We start from the raw sequence: 15,351 nt of genomic DNA, 5'->3' as shown, positions 1-15,351 counted from the left end.
GGGAAAGGGTTGAAATTGAATGGGAGTTTATCTGAGTGTGCGTTGAATATTAGATAATTTGATTGGTTCAGCAAGCTACCTCTGGGAGCAATTATTTGCAACTGGGGACCCCTCTTAGTTTCTGAATTATTTTTTAGCAGAACCCAAAACTAAACTGTGACTCATTTCACGAGGGTCCCAATTATGACTTTTGTAATATCTTTGATTCTTTTCATAACGACAGGGTAAATTGCAAGTGCACGATTATGTCGTCAAGTAATAAAATATTGATCCCACGAGAATTAAAAAATTTCTTTAATTATAACAATTAATTTATACTTAACTCAAAGAGAAATTAAAAGTGAATTTAGAAGAATTGAACAATTGACAAGAATAATTATGAAAACACTAAAAATGATTGAAATCTAATTTAGGAAGAGTTTTCAGGATAAGGGTTACCACATTTACACTTCAAATCATTGTTTTGCTCTTTTTCATGAACTTTAAGTTGTGAGGGTGAGTTGTTCTTTGATATGTGTTATCCTCTTCGAGCTCCGACACGTGTACTCAATTGAAGTCGTACCTATTCTCGTAGTATGATTATCAATTGAATTTTTTACTTGGATCTTTCTATCCAATCGCTTTGTAGCAACCTAATGTGAATTTCAGAAACCCCCAAAATCATAAGACTACTCTCATGAACTAGGATTCTAGTTCAAATAACTGAATAGTCGAATAGTTGAGTTCAACTCTCAGTCCTTCCCCAATGTATCTAAGAGGTGTAACTTGTTGGTCAGACAACTCACACAAATAAAACTCAGTTTAATGATTCAAATCACAACACTCAATGAAATAGAAGTAAGAACAAGTGTTTATTGAATGTAAAAAGGGCATAGCCCCAATCCTAGAAACAAAGGGAATTACTCACTCATGGTGGAGAAGAGAATACCAAATTTTAAATTAGATAATTGTAGTGTAAAGTGTTCAGTCATTGAGGGAGAACCGTCATTTATCCTAATTACAAAATATTGTGCTAATCCCAACAAAACAAATCTAAAGAGTAAGAATAGAATATAACATTCACGACTTCTTTTGGCATTTCAGTTGGTCTTCGCATAGTCTCAACATCGAATTTCATCTTCTTGCACCAAATCTCTACTTTTTTGGCTTTATTCCATCCAAACTACATAACATAGCAAAAAACATCCGCTCAACCCGAACAAAGAGAAATAAAAGCTAAAAACAATCCTAAAATCCTAATTATATCCTAAAATACAAATTAAATGCAATAGAAATATAACATAATTTCACAAACAGCATTCTGAATTAAGATTTTTGTAATATCTTGGATTCTTTTCATAACAACACTATAGTACTAATTAAGAGTTTAATATCTATCCACAGTGAGTGTAAAGTTTTTACACTTACAGTATATTATTCACCGTTGATTTATATTATTTTTATTTGATATGATAGTCAATGATAATTAACATATGAATAGTGGATGATGTGTCGATAATGTAAAAAGTAATTATATACATAATAACTTCATTAAATAAAGTACTATTTTTATTTTATTTTATCAAAATTGCTATTACTATTTATATAGGGTACTCTATTTGGTCATGATTCTTTACTGCTTTGCCTGATATTAAAAAATATGGGTCTAATATTCTAAATTATATCTTTAATGATAGAACTATTTATTTGGACTAGATTCTTGTGGAAATCTAATCATTTTTAAAATTCTTGATTAGTTATATTAGATGTTGGTATTTTTATTTATTGTAATTTCTAGGTGGTAAATTTCAACTATGTTTCATTAATGGACTCCTATGTCGACCTCTAAAGGCAATCAATAGTTTTTATTAGGAAGGTGGGAATATCTTACTGAAGCTTCCTGCAAAGAAAAAATACGTTCGTATTCAATCTAAAACTAGAATGTGATAGAGATGATCAATTAATCTATCCACCTACATCAATGATAAAACCTTAAATATGCACAACTCCAAAGTAGTAACTCAAGAGGAGGTAAAATTGCAATGCCAACAATAAATGTTAATTGATTATTTTTTGTTACAGAGGAAAGAAAATTGTTAATTGATTAAATGGTAAATTTGGGTTTTTGATATTAATTTCATGTACCAAGACTACAAAAAAACATCATCAATATCATCATTAATTTTGTCCATTGCTAATCAATTTGATTTCCAACAAAAAAAATTATAAGAATTTCAAAGGGGCCGAATTTACGAATAACATGCAAAGTTAAGAACCAAGTTGTCATTCTTACAGTTTCAGGACTAAAATAATCAATAATATCAATCATAAAATAAAAAATAAAAACTCATTTTAGTCTGTTATGTTTTTTGACATTACCATTTTGGTCTCTCAAAATTTGATAATACCAAAATAGTCCCCAAAAATTTTAAACGTAGGTCAAATTAGTATTTTTAATATGTTTTACAACACTTGATATTGATTAATTTGACCCTAAAAATGACTCATTTGACCAACATTTAAAATTTTTGAAAAATATTTTCTATTTTTAAGGGTGTAAGCTAGGGATGGCAACGAGTATGAGTAGTGCTTTCCCGTGCCCAAATCCCAATATTTGCGGGTAGCGGGTATTTGCGAGTACCCAACATGTTTTTAATTTTAATTATATATTTATATAATTTGTAATAATTAATATGTAAAAATAATTTTTTATTGAATAATATGATAAATTTATGATCATAGTTAAATATGTGTAATTTATTAAATTAATAATAAAATATATGCTATATAATCTTAAAATAATAATAAATATATATAAAATTTAACTAAAAACTAAATATATAAATTTGCGTGTACCCATGGGGCAGGTATCACAAAACTCGCTCACCCCTATAAGCTATTATTGTGGGTACATGTTACGGGTATTTCCACGAATACTCATGAATCAGGTTTTTTACCATCCCTAATGTAAACGGGTAAGGTTAAAAAATACGAGAGATTAAAATGAATATTTACTCTCTTTGTTCTATACAAATTAATGCATAAAAAAAAACTTAATCCTACCAAATTGATGTGACAATGCACGAAGGCTTGCAAGTTGCAACGTGAAGGATGTGGATAAGTTCATTTTTTAATGATGAACCACTTTCTAAAACTACGTGGCATGAGGGTAACCCATATTATGTTTATGGGTAAATTTGTTTTATGCCATAATGGAGACAGTACTTATGAGTCATTTCATCATCACACAAATGGTAAACTGTTATTACTAATAAGAGTAAACTACATTGACATCTCCTAAGTTTTAGTGAAATTATACAAACTATTTCTCACTTTTTTACACCTACACAAACCTCCCTAATTTTTATACTTTCATTACACTGACCCCATTGCATAAGAAATAAGTGTAATATTGTAAACAAAAAATGAGATAAACGCAATTAAGTTAAACAAAACATGATTTATTGTAGAGGCAAGTCCAAATAATATATGAGTCAATATTTCTTTATTATTTTTGGTTCGTTACCCTATATTATAAGAGCGATTTAAACAATATTTCTTTAGAATTGTTGATGCATTTTGTAACCAAAAATAATAAAGATACATTGATTTGTATATTATTTAGACTTGTCTACACAATATGTTATTTTTGTTTAACTTAATTGCATTTATCATATTTTTTGTTTAAAAGATTACACTTATTTCTTATGCAGTGGTGGTCAGTATAATGAAATAAAAACTAGGGAAGGTTTGTGTAGGTGTAGAAAAGTGAGTGATGATTTATATAATTTCACTAAAACTCAGGAATGTCAGTGTAATTTACTCTAATAATAACGTACAAAAGATTCTGAAACTGAGCATATGAGAAATATTAAAGAGATCATTCATTTCATCATCAAAACAAACCAATAGGATTGCTCTACAAAATCATTTTATAAAGTTCTTATCTATATAAGAAATTTGTGCATATTACTTATAAATTAATCGATAACACCTTTATGATATATGTTACTTTTTTTATATCATAAAAAATTTATAGAAAGATATATCATTTTTATATTTCAAAAACTAACCTCAAGTTATTGCTTCCCAAATTGACACATGGTATATCTTCATTTCTACTTATTTGATATCTATGTTCTATTAATTTTAAAGCAAATTTTTAATATGTAAAAAGGGGTGAGCATCATTCAAAAGTTATAATCTTGGATATACGATTAGAGTATAATAATTATGCAGTTTTCCTATAAAGTTTTATACAGTATATCATTCATTATTTATTTGTATTATTTTTTTTTGTTTTTTGAAAAGGTAATAATGATTAAACATGAATGATTGATAACACAGTGACGGTGTAAAAAAGACAAGGTATATACATTTTTTTCTCTTACTTTAAATATTTGAAAAAATAGTTATCACTTACAATAATTCTACCTATATCCAAAAAAAGTATGAAAAGAAAAGGTAATATGAGGATGATCATTCCTTAAAATATAATTTATATTTGACATTCACCCATGAACAATGTCCATATAAAATCTATAATAGAAAAAAATATATGTTGTATTAAAAATGTGTCACAGCCCTATATTATCAAGAAACATCACCCTACATCTTTAAAGAATCATACTTGAAAAATACATTTTTGTTCAAAGTTAAGGCCCCCACTCTCTCTCTCTCTCTCTTTCTCTCTCTCTCTCTCTCTCTTATAAGGTTGTCATCCCTTCTATAATAATTAATAACCTATCACTTCCTCTCTTGTACTATCTTTTGAACAAGTAATAGTGCACTTTTCTACATATATAAGCCACAAGGGGTGCTCAAAGATACAATACAAAGTTAAGGATTTCATTGTTAAAACAAATAAGCATGAAGGAGGCTTGGAAATCAACATCAAATAGGTGGAGTGGGAAAGACAAATATAGTCCTGTTGGTGAGACAAGTTTGAATCAAATGGAAGGATTCATTATGTATGGGAATGATGAGAATGGAAAAATGGTTAGAAAGAGAGTGATGGTGGTGGTTGACAATACTTCACATTCCAAACATGCAATGATGTGGGCACTCACTCATCTCACAAATAAGGTTGATTTGCTAACACTGCTTCATGTTCTTCCTCCACATAAGGCTTCTCAATCTTCTTCTTCTGCCAATATTGTCAATTATCTTGGATCCCTTTGTAAAGAGTTCAAGCCAGAGGTAAGTTTATGAATATAAGTTAGAACAATATGTTACTCTTTTACTTTCAAAGTTTCAATTCAAGAGATCAAATAGAGAACATAAGCTATATATGTTCTTTCTGCATTTTTCTTCCCATGTATTCATTGACAATATGGATGGTTATTGAATCATTGTGATTGTTAGATCTTGATTCAAGTAAGTCTATGAATCTTCAAAGGTGTTCAAAAAGAGGAAGTAGGAAGTTCCTTTTTTTAATATCTTTTTTTGCACATAATTTTTTCAACTTTTTCTCTCTTCTTTAGGGGGCAAAGGGTCTGTGTTTCCTGCATTATTCCCTTCTTTTATTTTCAGTTTCCACTGAGAAATCATGAGAATTGTTCAGCTGGTTCACCTTTTCTTTTCACATTGTCTCCTTATTTGTTTCACCCCATACAAGAAAATAATCAAATTGATACTTTCTTGTTCTGACAAAGGTGAAAGTGGAAGCACTTGTAATTGAAGGACCAAAACTGGCCACAGTGATGAGCCAAGTTAAGAAGCTGGAAGTATCTGTCTTGGTATTGGGCCAAAAGAAGCCTTCTTCTCTCCTTAGCTGGTGAGATTCTAATCATCCATTCTTCAAAGCAATTTCCAAATTCTAAACTTAAGACCATGTTTGGTTTATGTAATTTGATGATAGAATAGAATGATATGTAGTGAATAATAAGTTAGTAAGAGTGTAATATATATGCAAAAGTTTTATAGCAATCAATACATCATTCATTATCCATGTGTATTATTCATATTTAAAAGTCATGATGATTAAATATGAACGGTGAATAATATATCAACAGTGTAAAAAAACTCTAGTGAATATATTTTTTTCTATTCAAAACATAGAAGCTTGGATTATTTTATTTAGCCTTCCTTTGGTACAGAGGAAATGGAGTAGAAAGAGAATGAGAGAAGAAAAATTGGAGAGAAGGGTTATCTTTCTCTCCTTTGATTGGGGAGAGAGTTTGAGAAGAGAGAATAAAAATTAGGTGGAGCCCACAAATTTTATTCTTCTCACATGTGAAGAGAAAATGGGGGAGGAAGAGCCGAGGAGTTTGGACAAAGATCACTTGTTCCAAAATATTTTTCTTTATATTCTAAGCTAATCACATTCAACCAAATAATATAAAAAAAATATTTTATTTTTTTAAGATTTTTATTTTTACTTAAGTGTCACTTTTTAATTAGATTGGTATATAAATGAGATACCAAAAGTGGGACAGGTGATCTCCATTCTGGAAGTTTAATCACTCATTTATCTTATTTTTTTATACAACCAAACAACACTAAATTTTACTCTATTTCTCACAGCTTTCTCTTCACTTTCTTTCTTTTCAGTTTTCACTCTCTTTCTCACATATTTCTCTCTTCTTATTTTCTTCCCTCAACCAAATGGAGCATTAATTCTTTTTTCAAATCTTTCCATCTACCATCCAAACATAGCTTCTCAAACTTCAATTTTTTACTAGGAAAAAGACAGTATTTGAAATTTAACTCATTAAATTTTGCAGCATGTGTGGGAACAGTAGTAGCAGTACAGAGGAGTTTACTGAGCATTGCATCAACAATGCAGAGTGTTTGACAATTGGAGTAAGGAAGAGAAGTCAAGGCATGAATGGATACCTTATCAGCACAAGGTGGCAAAAGAATTTCTGGCTACTGGCTTAATTACAACTTTGAAATTTGTAGCTAGTTAAGTAGTTCCATAGTTCTCATAAGTTGGATAATTGGGAAAATTAAACCAATAATAATATTTGTCTAGTCACCCCTATAATTAGTTTTAAGTTCTATCTGCAACAATCTTGTAATAAATAATTGAGTTCTGTGGCATAAATTTAAGTCTAGTGTCTTATTATATGCTAAAACTTCTTGTGAGTGACCAATATTTTTGTTGCCTTGTAAGTGTTTGTGACTCTTTACTATTACAAAATTTAATGAGATTCAGAAACTGGTACAGAAGTAAAATCACAAATTTATATCAGTCATGGACTACCACCACTACCACATATAGATGAAGGACCACAACCTTGAGGAGGTAGAACAAGTCATTTATAATAAGCATTAAATCCCACCACATTTTATTTTTTGGTTATTGTAATTTAAATAAAAGTGGCCCATTAACAATCAATGGCAATAAATTTCTTATTTGGTGGAACTTACAATAAATTTTTATTCCTTTGTTTTTGTGTCAATCACTGGATCACATGCCTAGGACAGTTCTACACACTATTGGTGTTGAACTGCAAACAGGGAACTTTGCCTTGAACCTTAGATCTAAAACAAATACATATAATGATGATAAATTGATAATAATAATAATAATAATTAGCAATATCAACAGTCTCATTCCCATTTAGGTTGCACTCTATCAGAAAAAAACAGTAGAAAACTGGAGGCTAAAACAACTAGTAAAACTGAAGCATCATACCCCAGAAAAAGTAAATAAATAAAATAAAACAAAGTTTAAGGGGCTCAAAAAAGAACCATATACTGAAAACTCTAGAAGAACCTGATGCTATTGAAACCTGGGTAATCTAAAGGAATAAGTAACCAAGATCACTTATATTTTTGTACCATTTTGCTATTACTGCCCTTCCAAATGGCAGAAACCTCATACTTAGAAGCTAAACAAACAATTAGACCTTATCATCTAATTTATCATTTACAAGTGGAAGCAACTCCATCTTACTCATAGGAGTCCTAGGTGTTCTGGGTGTTCGAGGAGTCCGAGGAGTCCCTGGAACTGATGGCTGTTGGGAGATCATATGCCTGACATAACCATAGAATGTACATCCAACAAGAGTCACAGCACATCCAACAGAGTTTAAATACGAAATCGGGTTCTTAAATATTAGCCAAGAAACCAGAACAGCAGCTGCAACCTGCACAAAAAACATGATTAATGTTAATTGAGAAATGCAGAATAACTATGATTTTAAGACATCATGGTTAAGTTTCATCATTATCACACACCACCATATTTCCCTCCATTCAACAAAGCAGTCGAGCACTAGGGAAACCTTTGGTGAGCAGATGGAACAGGATATTTTGTTCTGTTCTCTTTGGTTTCCACCCCATTCCATGGAACCAAAAGGTTCTACCTTTTTACTCCGTGTCATGTTATATTCTATTTATGAAGTACACCAAACATAGAACATAAACCATATGTTTCATTACATCGTGTTTTGACACATCTTCCAACCATGCTACCTTAAAGCTAAATTGTAAAATTCAATGAAACTGTGGAACAAGGATTGAAGAATAATGATGTGGCTACACACTGTAGCTACCACAGTTTCTCCGGTGTTAAATAGGAAAAGGAAAATATGAACAACTTTGTCAAATAATGCATGAATTGAACTGATTGACAATGAAAAAGTTATAAATTTGAATGTTAAGATTAAATAATAGTGGCTTGAAGCATTTGATTTGTTGCCTGAGAGGTCTCACCTTAAGGTTTCCAGCAACATTAAATGTTACAGCAGTGGTGGAGTGAATCACATAAAAAATGGAGAAATTAAGGCAGAACGCCATAACACCAGAGGTGACAATGATTATCAGGGCTGACCAAGGATATGGGTGAACACTTAGCCACTCAAGAATCCCATTGCCCTCAAGTAACATAGCTGGTATCGCCAAGATCATGGTTGCAAAAGGTGCCATGTAATAAACTGTGTTTATGCTACAAATACAAAACACGGATTAGGCTATGTACTGAAGACAAAACATGCCAAAGCAATTCAGAGTAACATGCACAAGCATGGAATAGAACAAGGTATAGCATAACTAAGACAAATGTGATTATACAGGCAATAAAGAGAATGATAAAGATCACCAGCTACCCAAGGGAAACATCTCTTTTTCTTTAAAAACTGATACATTAAAGGATACAGAAGAAAAAATATTGAAAAGTCAGCACCAATGTGGATTTTGATCATGAATGCTATACAACACAGACTGCTTAACTGCAACAGGAAAGATTTCCATCCTCAAGAGTCCTGTTATTGATTGCAACCTATGGAAGCTAATTGACACACAGCTAAGCAATATCTACATCTTGCATAAAAGTTACTAATGTTATCACGGAAATTAGAGAATATTACATATATCAGTCCATTTAGGACATAGTGAGTAAGGACGGAAGCATCACCAGCTTGTAACTCAATTTTGAGACATGGTTGTGAGGTTGGTGTTGGAGGCTTGGTCCTGCAAAGCCTTTCCCTCTCCCTTACCCAAGAGATTTCACCTCCAATTTAACCCATTAAAAAGGAGAGAAGCATCCAAAAACATGATATGAACACAACAGTGGTGTAATTTCACCAACACAGCATCCCTCACATTAACCACCTTAGTTACCATAACCTCCATAGCTACCATAGGACTGTAGAAATTCAGGACAAGAAGGAAGCTGCGAAGACAATGGTAACATCTGAGACGAATGGGACTTATTTGAAGACAAAACCAGAGGAGGAGATAGATGCGACGGAGACGTCACTGCAACATTAGCAAATAGTGCATCTGAAATCGTTTTCCGACGATTCTTTGCAAGACGCACTTCATACGTGAGAGGAAATGATTCCAGAGGGTGGACTGTTGGAGGCTCAGGTTGCTTCAGCATCACTATGCTTCCATTTTCTCACTCTCGACAAATCTTTAAAATATTAGCAAGCACTAGACAAGGTGGTTATTACAAAGCGCAATCTTTAATTTCCATATATAACACATACATACAGATCATGACCAAGAATGAGGAACTTCAACATCATAGGTCCAAGAAACAAAATCAACCAAATCCATTTTTTATGTAAAATCCAGCAAAATTCGGCTAACAAACATCAGCTGTCATGTTTCATGGGTACTGGTAGCAGGAGCTGTGATCAAACATAGCAGCACTCAAAAAAAGTTCTCGACTCCAATACAAAGAACTTTCTAGCTCTAGTTCTCCAAATCCCATAAAGAAATGGACAAATAGAGTCAACGTAGGTGGTTAAAAAAGCTGTTGTTCAACACAAGGATGGGAATTACAGACCCATAAATAACAGAAAAGTCTACACATGAAAAATTCCAGAGAGAAAGGAAACAGAGAACAGAAAATTATAAAAATACAAACAATAATAAAGAAAGGCAAAGCATAAGTTCTGCACCTGTCAAATTTGTATCCATGCAACAGAGACTCTGCAAGGATAGTCTTTGTAGATGTAGCCAAACAGCCAAATAAGGCAGCACAAAATCCGAACATGTTAAAACTAAGCTCTGTAACAGAAGCGAGAAGAATCCCTCCAACAATGGGTATGAGAGAAGCCCAAATACGCCAGTCAAAATACTTCCTCCACACTAGCCATTGCAAAACAACTGTGCAAACTCACCAAGATCAAATCACAATGTCCATGAAATTTCAACATAAAACAGGTGGCAGAAATGTAACCAATTATTGAATCTCACCTGTTGTTGCAGGTGTGAATGATTTTATGGTTTGCATAAAAGAAACTGGAATGTATCGTAAGCTCACATTGCCCAGCACTATGTTAATACAGAACACAAATGACATTGGAAAGATTCTTCTCCAGCGATCTTCAGGGTCGACATGTATCAGTGGTTTAAGCTTGAGCATCTTAATTACCACGTAAGCTCCGATGGATGAGCAGATAAAATGGATACAGGATACTGATAGGGGAAACTTGAATTCCAATTTCTGCAAAAGCATAAAATATTTAAATTTAAAGCATTTGTCTTAATCAATTCAAGTTTTTATTACAATGGTTGAGGGGCCAAGGTGAGCAACAAGGAAATCGAATGTACAAATGTGGAGATAAACATTTTTCCTTACAAAATGGAACAAGAACACAAAAGACCTAACTACTTTACTGAGGTGATCAGAATCGTTTAAGATCCTAATAAAAAGCTTTTTGCCACAAATCTATGTATAATGAAACATTCTGAGAACTAAGAGTATAAATAATAATGTTGGTGGACGGTGGACCTTCTCTGAAAGCCTACTGGGAAACAGTGAAATTAAGTGCGAAGAATTATATGCCTGGGGTCTGCCCAAACTTTGTGGGAGGAAAAATAGAGAGTTCTCTAAGAACATTAATAAAGCACTTTAGTTTGTCACAAATCAATTACTACATACCACCTGGACTGATAATTTTAATTTGGTTAATGAGATTTGTAAATCGGCGGTCCCCAAGGACACTAAATTATGCTGATCTATGACATATACTTTCAGGATTGTGCATATCTTAATTATTTTAATTCCTACGACACAACCCAATATTAAAATTTTTGCTAATGATTACCAATGACACAATGCATATGGATGATTGTAATTCACAGGGGATGCCCTGTGATTAGGATGGGGAGGAGTTGAATTGATTCACTCATTGGTGTTCCAATTGCTTCAAACTTGTCAATCCATAGATGTAATTTTTTTCAGCGGTTAATACCTTAAGTTTTTAACTAATGAACAACACAGTTCATATATTATAAGTTTTTAAGTCACACAAAGAGCAAATCAAAATTCACAAAATCCAGACTATTAAGCTCCAACATGGACGGCCAAACAATTAATTTAATAACTTAGGAAAAACTAACAACGTGCGGATTAACGTGCAACAAGGGTACATAGATCATTATTAATTACAGAAAACCATAATTTTAGCACTGGAACAAGCCTAGCTGAGTGAACAGGCCAGAAATGCAATGAATCAAGAGCTAACATCAAACAATAAATTCTAAAATCACGAAATTGCAATATTTTTTTATATAGTTCCATACGATTCCTAATTGTGGGAGTTTAATATATGAATTTAAAGCTTCAAGCTTCAGCATTAATTGGAAAATTTTACCAAAATTCCGGAGATCACAAAATTAAACAGCTTCATGTATTAATCAACAAATAAAAAACTACTACGTAACCAAAAAATAATAATAAATATATCATATTCCTTATGGTTTTGAAATGAAAATTACATAAGCACAATCAGATTTAAAAATAAGCAAGAGATTACTACAGAAAAGAAAAAGAAGGGTAAATTGAAAAAATGAAACCTGGAAGATCCACTTATTCATGATAATAACAGTGACATTGAAAGTCCACCATTGCAGAATTGCTAAGAGAGATCTAAACACGCTCCACTGGCAAATTATGTTTTCTTCCATCACAGACAACACAACACAGATCAAAACAATCAGATCCGAATAGAAAAATTTGGAGCTCCGGGAAAAGAAAGGAGCTGGGAATGGAAGAGAAATGATCGCGGTGGAGGAGGAAGTGCTGGCTCTTCCACTCTCTCTATGTGATTCGTGTTACTCTGTTTTTGATACCCTTCAGGTGTTAGACTAATATTTTATCTTCAAGTGTTAGACTAATATTTTTTATACCAAGGGTACCTATGCTCACTTTTTTTCCCCTAAGAAATTAATCATTTTTTATATGGTGACTATCGTTAGGAATTAAACTTTCGACCTTAAAATCTTACACCACTAGATATGTGCATGTGTACATTATGTTTTCTTTTTAAAGTAAATAATAATTAAAAATAAATTATGCATGATGAACAGATTGTGTATAAAAGTTTTATAATATCAGTATATATATTTTCTCATATTTTTAAAGATAGATTATATATAGTATAGTATTAATAGTACATCTAAAGTATTACATTTTTGTAGAATAAATAATTAAGATACCGAGTATATTCTTTTTTAAGTTACTTCTCCACTAATGAATCTCCTCCCATAAATTATATTCTATAACAGGTTAGAAATTGAGTCTAAGTTTTAAATGATTAAAAATAAATTATATTTAAAACAGGTTGGAAATCCAGAGGAAGTTTAATCAGATAAAAAATTATGCCAGTTAAGTATATGCATTTCGAAATGATACTTTACTTTATTAAAAAAATTATCCAAACGAAACTACTCATAAATTTAGGATACATTTTAAAAAGCCTTAATGCATTAAAATATGAGAAAATGATATATATATATATATATATATATAAGGAAGGGTCCGCTTATACTCAATTTAAGTTACAATAGTTACACTCGATTTCAGTCATTTATTTTCTTAAATCCAACGGACCAAATGAGTGAGTGAAATAAATGATGAGAGAGAAAACGTGAAATCTTAAAAATAACTTTTAAATTTCACCACGTGGTCGGTTGGATTTAAGAAAATAAATGGCTAAGATCAAGTGTAACTAATATAACTTAACTTTGGTGTAAACGGATCCCTTATATATATGACAGTGTAAAAGTTTTCTTTATAGTGTCATTGCATCATCCATCATTCATTCTTAACATCGTTGACTTTTAATTAAAAGTAATGCAAACAAATGAGAGATAATACAATGATTGTGTATAAATCTTTACACTGTCAATACATAGATATAACACTCTTAAAATATTAGTACTGTTTTTTTTTCTTTCTTAAAAAACAAATTTCTATGTGTATACGCTACATTTGTAACATTTTCAAGTAACAGAAGATCAAAGTTTACAAACAAGGCGTTGGTTAAGTGATGTAAAACTTCACTAGATCCTTAAGTGGATCAATAGGTTAATAGTTCCATTTCTGAAAACAATACTTACAATAAGAGACAACTACACCTTAAAAAAGATTAGTTCTTTATACATAAGGTAATGTGATATATTTGGTTATATCAAAAAAATGTGAAAGCTTTTTTGGCTTGTTAATTTTCTAATTTCATATAAAGAGAAAATTGTGAATGAAGGAAATGTTACCTTTATATAGATAAAATGTTGTGTTTTTTCAAACCGAAGAAGGCTAGAGACCTCAGTCTGAGGTAGGTGAGGCTCATAAATCAAAGTTTCATGATGAACTTTTCTTAGAGATTAATCCATAATAAAGATTATCTTTGAGGGAAAGTTGTATGGGTCAAGTACAAGTGTGGTAACAATGTTGTTCGATCCGGATAAATCCAAGTTGTTTCTAATTCACCCCAGACATATGGCTCAATACTAACCATCACATTCTCGCATGCCTTAGGTGGGCCAAACTTATTGTATGTGTTGTAAATGCTTCTGATGAACCATTAATGCATCTGGCTCATCATTTAATGAACCTTTGACCTCGCCATCAATGCGCCACTGATTCGTCTTTAATGCGAGACTAACATTCCACCTGCACATTACACCTATCCCCCCGATAATCCGACAAATGCAAGCCTGCAGGGCGAAAGGACAATCCAATATATTCATATTGTACCCACCACGCACACACCAATGGCAAGATACCACGTTAGCAACCTCAAACTCTATAAATATAGGATCCTAAAGGGAGTATAATTAATTCACATACCCTCATTTATTGCTTGCACTTGTTTATATTGCTCTAACTTCTCTCTTATTTACTCTCATTCTCTCTAAGACTCTATACTGACTTGATCGTTGGAGAACATTTTCAAGTACATCCCCCGACGGGTCCAGACGACATCCTACTGACCAAGACTTCTGATCATCGTCATTCTATCGGGCATTCGACACCGACCATTCTCGTCCAAATACCAAAGAACATTAGCGTCGTGTGTGGCTTACCTACAACATGGTGACCACCCGTAACCAAGCTCAACCACTCAGGCAAACAGAACCACTCACCACAAACATTCCTCCAAACCACGACACTCCTTCCATTGACCCTCCAACACTAGTATAACCATCTCAACAAGCAAGCCAAACTCATCCCCCAATCCCACCCTAGAAGCACCTACTACCCAACAACTTCTCCAGATGATCCAAACCCAAGGTCAAATCATCCAACAACATGCCCAACTATTAGCTGAACTTCGCCAAAATAGACCTGAGCCTAGCAATAGACCATCGCGACTAGTTGCCGATGAGCTGTTAAGTGCCAAAAATTAGTAAAATTGTACATGATTTGTGGGGCACTTAGTATGCATTTATGTTATAATTGTATACAATTTCTGATAACTTAGTTAATTTTGCTTTATCTAGGAATTTATTGCGTTTTTGTTGTTTCAGGTTAATAAATAAAGAAAAGAGGAGAAGAAAAGAAGAAAGATGAAGATTCTGAAGAGTGCATGTCTCGCTTAAGCGAGAAAAGAGTCGCTCCAGCGACAACTAAGAGAAAAAGCAACAAAATACCTGATGCTTCTCGCTCAAGCGACGGATCTTCGC

At 32.4% G+C, this 15,351-nt stretch overlaps 2 protein-coding genes across 2 annotated transcripts; one reads left to right on the top strand and one right to left on the bottom strand.

The window, feature by feature from the left end:
• LOC109337946 lies at positions 4,756 to 7,158 on the top strand. Its single transcript, XM_019575044.1, has 3 exons — positions 4,756 to 5,178; positions 5,634 to 5,755; positions 6,705 to 7,158. The coding sequence occupies exons 1-3, from the start codon at positions 4,849 to 4,851 to the stop codon at positions 6,859 to 6,861; spliced, it is 609 nt and encodes a 202-aa protein (XP_019430589.1). The 5' UTR covers positions 4,756 to 4,848; the 3' UTR covers positions 6,862 to 7,158.
• On the bottom strand, positions 7,519 to 12,543 carry LOC109337937 (UDP-galactose transporter 1). Its single transcript, XM_019575034.1, has 5 exons — positions 12,241 to 12,543; positions 10,636 to 10,885; positions 10,338 to 10,545; positions 8,644 to 8,875; positions 7,519 to 8,075 (listed from the first exon to the last, which is right to left on the bottom strand). Exons 1-5 carry the CDS (start codon positions 12,349 to 12,351, stop codon positions 7,830 to 7,832), a joined length of 1,047 nt encoding a protein of 348 aa, XP_019430579.1. The 5' UTR covers positions 12,352 to 12,543; the 3' UTR covers positions 7,519 to 7,829.

The sequence above is a fragment of the Lupinus angustifolius genome, chromosome LG02 (genome assembly GCF_001865875.1).
Source record: "Lupinus angustifolius cultivar Tanjil chromosome LG02, LupAngTanjil_v1.0, whole genome shotgun sequence".
NCBI classification, from domain to species: domain Eukaryota; kingdom Viridiplantae; phylum Streptophyta; class Magnoliopsida; order Fabales; family Fabaceae; genus Lupinus; species Lupinus angustifolius.
The sequence above is the reverse complement of the archived record's forward strand: the minus strand, read 5'-3'. Positions and strand labels throughout refer to the sequence as shown.

Bases quoted from the DNA above. Each gene is read 5' to 3' on its own strand.
- LOC109337946 (XM_019575044.1), top strand. From the start codon at position 4,849: ATGAAGGAGGCTTGGAAATCAACATCAAATAGGTGGAGTGGGAAAGAC. The intron at 5,179-5,633 runs GTAAGTTTATGA...GTTCTGACAAAG, and splicing joins GTAAAGAGTTCAAGCCAGAG to GTGAAAGTGGAAGCACTTGT. The intron at 5,756-6,704 runs GTGAGATTCTAA...TAAATTTTGCAG, and splicing joins CCTTCTTCTCTCCTTAGCTG to CATGTGTGGGAACAGTAGTA.
- LOC109337937 (XM_019575034.1), bottom strand. From the start codon at position 12,351: ATGGAAGAAAACATAATTTGCCAGTGGAGCGTGTTTAGATCTCTCTTA. The intron at 10,886-12,240 runs GTTTCATTTTTT...ATGCTTTTGCAG, and splicing joins TGAATAAGTGGATCTTCCAG to AAATTGGAATTCAAGTTTCC. The intron at 8,876-10,337 runs GTGCAGAACTTA...TTGTATTTGTAG, and splicing joins CATGGATACAAATTTGACAG to CATAAACACAGTTTATTACA.